This window comes from Diaphorina citri, unplaced genomic scaffold (genome assembly GCF_000475195.1).
Source record: "Diaphorina citri unplaced genomic scaffold, Diaci psyllid genome assembly version 1.1 scaffold37, whole genome shotgun sequence".
Taxonomy (NCBI): domain Eukaryota; kingdom Metazoa; phylum Arthropoda; class Insecta; order Hemiptera; family Psyllidae; genus Diaphorina; species Diaphorina citri.
The window spans coordinates 302,628-310,026 of NW_007377474.1; the positions used below are offsets into that span (position 1 = coordinate 302,628).

The following is a 7,399-nucleotide window of genomic DNA, read 5'->3' on the forward strand; positions in this document are numbered from 1 at the left end:
GGGCATCCTATTCCACTGTGCCCTTTCTCTCCTCAGGTCCTCTAGGAGCCTACATCAAGATGAGGGATCAGAACGTGGCAGCCCTAGCAGAGTATGCACTTGGTTATCCCACGCTACGCAAGTTTGTAGTGAACTCTCGTCAGGATGAGAAGGAGTTAAAGGCAATATTTGATCGGGTTCTGCCACCCAATGTTCGTCTACCGATTACCTGTGCCAAGTTTGTTAAACGGGTAAGTGTATATTTCCCCCCCCCCCCAAAAAAAATAATTTAATGGCATGCGGGAATCGAACCCCCGATCTAGCGCTTACAAGGCAGACGCGCTACCAACCAAGCTAACTAGGCTGACAGAAATAGAATTATACGTTGTCGTTTTGTTTTCAGGCATTAAGTAAGTTAGAAGTAGAGCTAAACAAGGACAGAGAGAAGTTGGTGCTTATTGAGAAGTGTAAGCAGGCATTCGAGAAGAAATCTGAACTTCAGAATGAATTGCTCTGGTCACGTGCTGTGGAAAGTGAGAAAGCACAAGCAGGTATGAGCATTTTATTTTATATCCCTATTTGTTAACTACGAGAACCGGTTTTTGTCAGCTTAATAGCCGACATTCAAAGGAGAGAGAAAAACAAAAGAGGGAGAAAAAGGTACCAGAAAAATAGGCAGAAGAGAGATAGAAGAAGGATAGAAGAATGATAGAAGAATGTTTCTAATATCCACCGGCAGACTATTCCAAAGGCGTGTTGCCTTTGGATATTAGAAACACCCTTTCCACTGAAGGATTTAAAGTGCTTGCTGAAGAGTTTTTTCTCATAATGTCCACTAAGTGAAAAACTCCAAACATTCTTCTATCCCTCTTTCTGATTCTACTCTGTCTATTTTTCTGAATCTATATACAATTATACATATATATATTTTTTTAAATACTGTACCAAATTCATAAGACCCAGTTTTGCCTTCTAAGCGCAGGTAATGTGCCTGCTTCCTAAGCGCTAGGTCGCTCGTTCAATTCTCGCCTGAGGCGAACTTTATCCTAAACCTAGAAGTCGGTCTCGGAACGGCTGGCTTTTTCCTAAACCTAGAAGTTCGGTCTCGGAACGGCTGGCTTTCTCCTATTCTATTTTCTTTTCTGTTGTTCCAGTTCCCCCTTTAAAATAATATGTTATTTTATCTCATGATTTCAGCCATTCCCCGACATCCGTGAAGCTGACTACAACAATGTGTTTGCTAATTTGGAGATTGATGATCCGGTAGTGTCCAACATAATCATTGAACTTACCAGCTGTCAACGTATTCTACTGATTGAGGACAATGGAACAGCCCACCATCTCCTGTCTAACTCACCTCATTTCTGGGGCTCATGAAAAAATCTCATGCTCCTCGGTGGTGTGGTCTAGACCAGTGTTTCTTAATTAGTTTGGCCCGCGGAACCCTTTTCAAAAGGTGAACATCTTTGCGGAACCCTGAACTTTCAAGATTGCACCCCCCACCCCCCTCTCACCGCGTATGTTATGAAGCTAAGCTCTCCACCCGCCAGCCTAGTTGGCTGAAAGGTTAGTGCGTCTGCCTTTCAATCGCTAGGTTGCGGGTTCGATTCCCCCGGGGCGAATTTTATCCTAAATAGATAAAGTTTGTTCTCGGAACGTCTGGCTTTCCTCCTATCCTGTCATTCTTCTCTCTTCGATTTCGGGACCATAAGACCTTAGATGTTAGGTACAGTTCCCTCTATCAAACCTCTAAAAAAAGCTGTGTAAGATGAAATACATATATACCTAGTCTAAGATGGTCGTTTTGAAACTGCATTTTATCTAGTGTATGATTTTTCAAAATATCTCGCGGAACCCTTGCCGTCAGCTATTTAATTTTCACATCTTCCTTATCAATTACCTCCTCTTCCATAGCTTTATTATTTTTGCAATTTCTTTCACAACATCTAATCAGCGGGGGCAGAGGACTCTCATCCCTCTTCTGTAAAATTAAACCATACCCCCCAACACCTCAATGAAATTTATCAAGAAATCAATGAATAACTAACTAACTAATTATACTCAATTCTTTATGTCTGAGTTCAAGTATCGTATTGTCGCATCTGAAGTAAATTAGATGGAACCTACTTACGTCAACTCAGATTCCTCAATCTATCAAGTCCAATCTCTTTACCCTTTGTAGAAGACTGCTCTTTATTACTCTCCAAACTAGGTACACAGTTCCACCAAAAACAGTAAATGGTCGTCGTTTTGTCAGTTCAAGTATCGTATCGTCGCATCTGAAGTAAATTAGATGGAACCTACTTACGTCAACTCAGATTCCTCAATCTTTCAAAAGTCCAATTTCTTTACCCTTTGTAGAAGACTGCTCTTTATTACTCTCCAAACTAGGTACACAGTTCCACCAAAAACAGTAAATGGTCGTCGTTTTGTAGACGATTTCATCAGACAAATAAATCACCAATAAAACTCAAAATAAATGATTTTAAAACGTTGCCAAAAACCAATTCTCAAAATACTTGAAAATTTCTCGAAACACCAACTCTTAAAATAATCTACCAAAGAAAGACGAAGGAATAAAATTAATAACGAAAGTCAAAATGTAACTTCTTCTGACACAAAAGGAAAAAAGGAAGAGCTAGGACTTCGTGGGAGAGAAATCAATCAGGGATAAAAATTAATTATTAACAAAAAACTTGGAAACTATTAGGAATTCCTCGTAACACAAAGAGTCGTCATGGTAATCTAACACATTTTGTTAAAATAAATATAGAGCTATGTTACAAAATATACACACACGAAGGAAAGCAGACAAATAAATCACCAATAAAACTCGAAATAAATGATTTTAAAACGTTGCCAAAAACCAATTCTCAAAATACTTGAAAATTTCTCGAAACACCAACTCTTAAAATAATCTACCATGTAAATTTGTAAATGCTTAAAATGTATACCGCCATCTCCTACCATTCTATCCCATCACCTTGCTCTGAACTATTACCAGATAAGAGTTTTTTTGGTTACCTCTCTGGCGTGTGTACGTCTCTGATTTCTTAGGACAAAATACCCTCAGTAGCTTACTCATGATCTTGGATATTATTTTGTACGACCACGTGAGCCAATATACCGCTATCTCCTACCATTCTATCCCATCACCTTGCTCTGATTCTGAACTATTACCAGATAAGACTGATAAGAGTTTTTTTGGTTACCTCTCTGGTGTGTGTACGTCTCTGATTTCTTAGGACAAAATACCCTCAGTAGCTTACTCATGATCTTGGATATTATATCTCCTACCATTCTATACCATCACCTTGCTCTAAACTATTAACAGATAAGAGTTTTTTTTGGTTACCTCTCTGGTGTGTGTACGTCTCTGATTTCTTAGGACAAAATACCCTCAGTAGCTTACTCATGATCTTGGATATTATTTTGTACGACCACGTGAGCCATGTCTACAGCTGACCAACTTATGTTTGAGCTTCTTATATTTGTAGTAGGAATGTTTGATCGACTGTTGGACAGTGTGGATAGAGCTACAGCGTATTTCATTTAAGTATGTACTTTTTGATCAGTAGGTACGGTTAATAATTTATGAATAACTAGAGGCTTAAAGAAGCAAAACATAGGAAATCCGGTCTGAAGGATCAAATTTTGTATCCGGCCTGAAGGACCAAAACATTGAATATCCGGCCTGAAGGATGAAAATATTGTATATCCGGCCTGGAGGATCAAAATATAGAATATCCGCCCGGAAGGACCAAAATGTAGGATATCCGGCCGGAAGGACAAAATATAGGATATCTGGCCTGAAGGACCAAAATATAGGATATCTGGCCCGAAGGACCAAAATATAGCATATCTGGCCTGAGGGACCAAAATATAGGATATCTGGCCCGAAGGACCAAAATATAGGATATCCGGCCGGAAGGACCAAAATAACAAAGGAGGGCATTTGTAGCCATTTATTCTGAAATACAAAACAGTAGTTTGAGAAAATTGGATTTGTTTCAGAAACAAAATCCCATGTTCAAAGAGAAAAACTTTTGAGCTTGGAGCTCACAATAGATATGGAAAAGTGCGTATAGGTAAATAATTGGTAGCTTCTCTATGAAAAGATAAGACAAATTAATAATAAAGAATCTGATGATTCCAGAAGAATAATTTTGAGCAAAATGAGATCATAACCAAAAAGAAGAAACACACAGTTATACTGTAGCTTTTTACAGTAAAGAAAAAGAGATGAGTCGTATTTAATTAACTTTGTTTAATACGTAATACGAATTACTAGACGATTCAGGAACCACGCACTAGGGGGCGTTCTCTACCAAGTAATTCACACTACCTGATTAATTAAATAACCATAGACATTCATCCAGATGTTAAATCACCGCAATATTAATGGCGATGGCGTATAAAAACTTGATGGATTTTCGTTATAATGTTAATAAAATACGACTGAAAAAGAGTCTACAAATAGCAAAAAATAAAATAAACCAAGATAACTAATATTTAATCTAAAGTAAATAATTTTAGTCAAAGCGAAAAGCGCCATGTTATAGAAATAGACACAGTGTTGGAGAGGTACACCTAAAAACGTTTTCAAAGCCCCATTGACAGCGTTGACTTATCAAACGTACACAAAACGAGTGCAGCAAGAAACGGTGAATTCTCCAACGCGTGAAAAAAAAAGCAGAAGAGGCAAGAATAGATTACAAATATAATATAGATAAATGAAATAAATAGTAAACTTCATTTCTGACTTTAATTTGTTCCAACCGAAATGTCTTTTGAGTAGCTTGAGAGAAGACTAAGGCAAGGACCAAGGGATAAATTCTTGGTGACAATAAATCACATCAGTGTACTCTAGACTCTAGAGCAGTGTTTCTTAATTAGTTTGGCCCGCGGAACCCTTTTCAAAAGGTGAACATCTTTGCGGAACCCTGAACTTTCAAGATGTTCTCGGAACGGCTGGTTGTCTTCTCTCTTTTTCTCTTTGATTTCGGGACGATAATGCCCACCACTTACGCCCAGACAGTCTGACTGAGCTTTTCCGCCACACGTTAAGTCTCAAGCTTTTCCGCCACACGTTAAGACGGTCTGATAGACCTTTGTCTGTGTCTGTCAGTCTGAGCGTGAGTGGCCTTCTCTTCTATCTATCAAGTCGTGGCTGATTGGCGACTTAACTGGTGACCATCCCGGGTCTATATTCAGCTTTGTCAGGACAACGTTCTCGGAACGGCTGGTTGTCTTCTCTTTTTCTCTTTGATTTCGGGACGATAATGCCCACCACTTACGCCCAGACCGTCTGACAGAGCTTTTCCGCCACACGTTAAGTCTCAAGCTTTTCCGCCACACGTTAGGACGGTCTGATAGACCTTTGTCTGTAGACAGTCTGAGCGTGAATGGCCTTCTCTTCTATCTATCAAGTCGTGGCTGATTGGCGACTTAACTGGTGACCATCCCGGGTCTATATTCAGCTTTGTCAGGACAAATTGAGCTTTCAGTTCTGGTGAAACGACCATTTATATGAACTACATGTGCCTGCTGTAACAAAATACAGCCAATTTTACAACTTAGGTTATCACTTTTGCAGTTAAAAAAGTTAACTTTTTTTTTTTACTGTTCCGCCCTTTGTAAACTTTTCCCCTGTTTAGGTCGCTTACAGAATAGAGCCAACTTTATAACTGAGATTATGATACTTGTAGTTAAATAAAAAAATCCATCTTTTTTTTCTGTCTCGACCTTTGTAAACTTTTTCCCTTCTTTGACATTGTTTAAGTCGTTCACAAACTTCGCTGTCACAGAATAGAGGCAACTTTATGACTGAGATTATGATACTAGCAGTTAAAATATCCAACTTTTTTTACTGTGTCGATCGACCTCTGTAAACTTTTTTCTTTCAATAGATCAGTTGCGCTTACTAGGGTGATGTTTCAAAGTCATAGAGCAGGAAAAATGAGGACCAAAGGAATTTTTCTTTTTCTTCTACGACTTCTAGATCCCGAGATAAAACTGTAACAAAATACAGCCAATTTTACAACTTAGGTTATCACTTTTGCAGTTAAAAAAGTAAACTTTTTTTTTACTGTCCCGCCCTATGTAACCTTTTCCCCTGTTTAGGTCGCTTACAGAATAGAGCCAACTTTAACTTTATAACTGAGATTATGATACTTGTAGTTAATTAAAAAAATCCAACTTTTTTTTACTGTCTCGACCTTTGTAAACTTTTTCCCTTCTTTTACATTGTTTAAGTCGTTTACAAACTTCGCTGTCACAGAATAGAGGCAACTTTATAACTGAGATTATGATACTAGCAGTTAAAATATCCAACTTTTTTTTTTACTGTGTCGACACATTAATGTGGTTGTGCGCATACGATTCTGCGCATTTCTTTCTGCTCCTCCGCAAGCGTGCTTGCATACTAACGCTACCTAACGGACGAAAAAAAACTACTGCGTAAAGTCTGACGTCACACATTTTTAAACTTTTTCATTAGAACGGAAAATGGAAACTGAATTTTTTACCTTTTACAGTTATTTTTCCGGAGTTTTGACCTCGGATTTGGATTTTTCCCAACTTTTTACATAGGAATCGACTGTTTATTTATAATTTTTACCCATTTGCAACTGCTCCATTTCCCCGTTTAAGGCGCGTACACACTACGGGCAGTAGGTTGTTCGCGTCATTCTTCTTTAAAAATGTGTCCCCATGATTTATTTAGTTTGTATGCTTTTTTTACAGAGTAACTTTTGTTTTTCCAATATATTTTTATACGTTTTGACTGACGATATTTAGTGTTCTTATTAAAATACTAGACCATAAAAGGAATATTCCTACCAAATTTCAGCTTTCTAGGTGTTGTGGTTCTCGAGATAGAGCGATCAGTGTGTGAACTGTGCTCGCCTGGTAAACAGGAGGGCGTGGGCGTGGGTTCAACCGAGGTATGGAATTTTATCTTTAATATAATTTGAGAATTTGACCACAATAATAGTAGTAGCCTACTGCTGGAGTAAAGGGAATTACGTCTGCCTTTCAATCGCTAGGTTGCGGGCTCGATTCCCCCGGGGCGAATTTTATCCTAAATAGATAAAGTTTGTTCTCGGAACGTCTGGCTTTCCTCCTATCCTGTCATTCTTCTCTCTTCGATTTCGGGACCATAAGACCTTAGATGTTACAGTTCCCTCTATCAAACCTCTAAAAAAAGCTGTGTAAGATGAAATAAATATGTACCTAGTCTAAGATGGTCGTTTTGAAACTGCATTTTATCTAGTGTATGATTTTTCAAAATATCTCGCGGAACCCTTGCCGTCAGCTCGCGGAACCCCTAGGTTCCGCGGAACACCAATTAAGAAACACTGCTCTAGAGGACATTCTGTCCACAATGACTTCGGGTCAGAATCTCAATTCTATGAGCAAA

The 7,399-nt window shown here is 38.5% G+C and overlaps 1 protein-coding gene across 1 annotated transcript; it reads left to right on the plus strand.

The window, feature by feature from the left end:
• Positions 1-34: 34 nt before the first annotated feature.
• On the plus strand, positions 35-1,356 carry LOC113468784. The gene is made up of 2 exons (XM_026825981.1): positions 35-230; positions 1,177-1,356. The coding sequence occupies exons 1-2, from the start codon at positions 60-62 to the stop codon at positions 1,354-1,356; spliced, it is 351 nt and encodes a 116-aa protein (XP_026681782.1). The 5' UTR covers positions 35-59.
• The last annotated feature ends 6,043 nt before the right edge of the window (positions 1,357-7,399 follow it).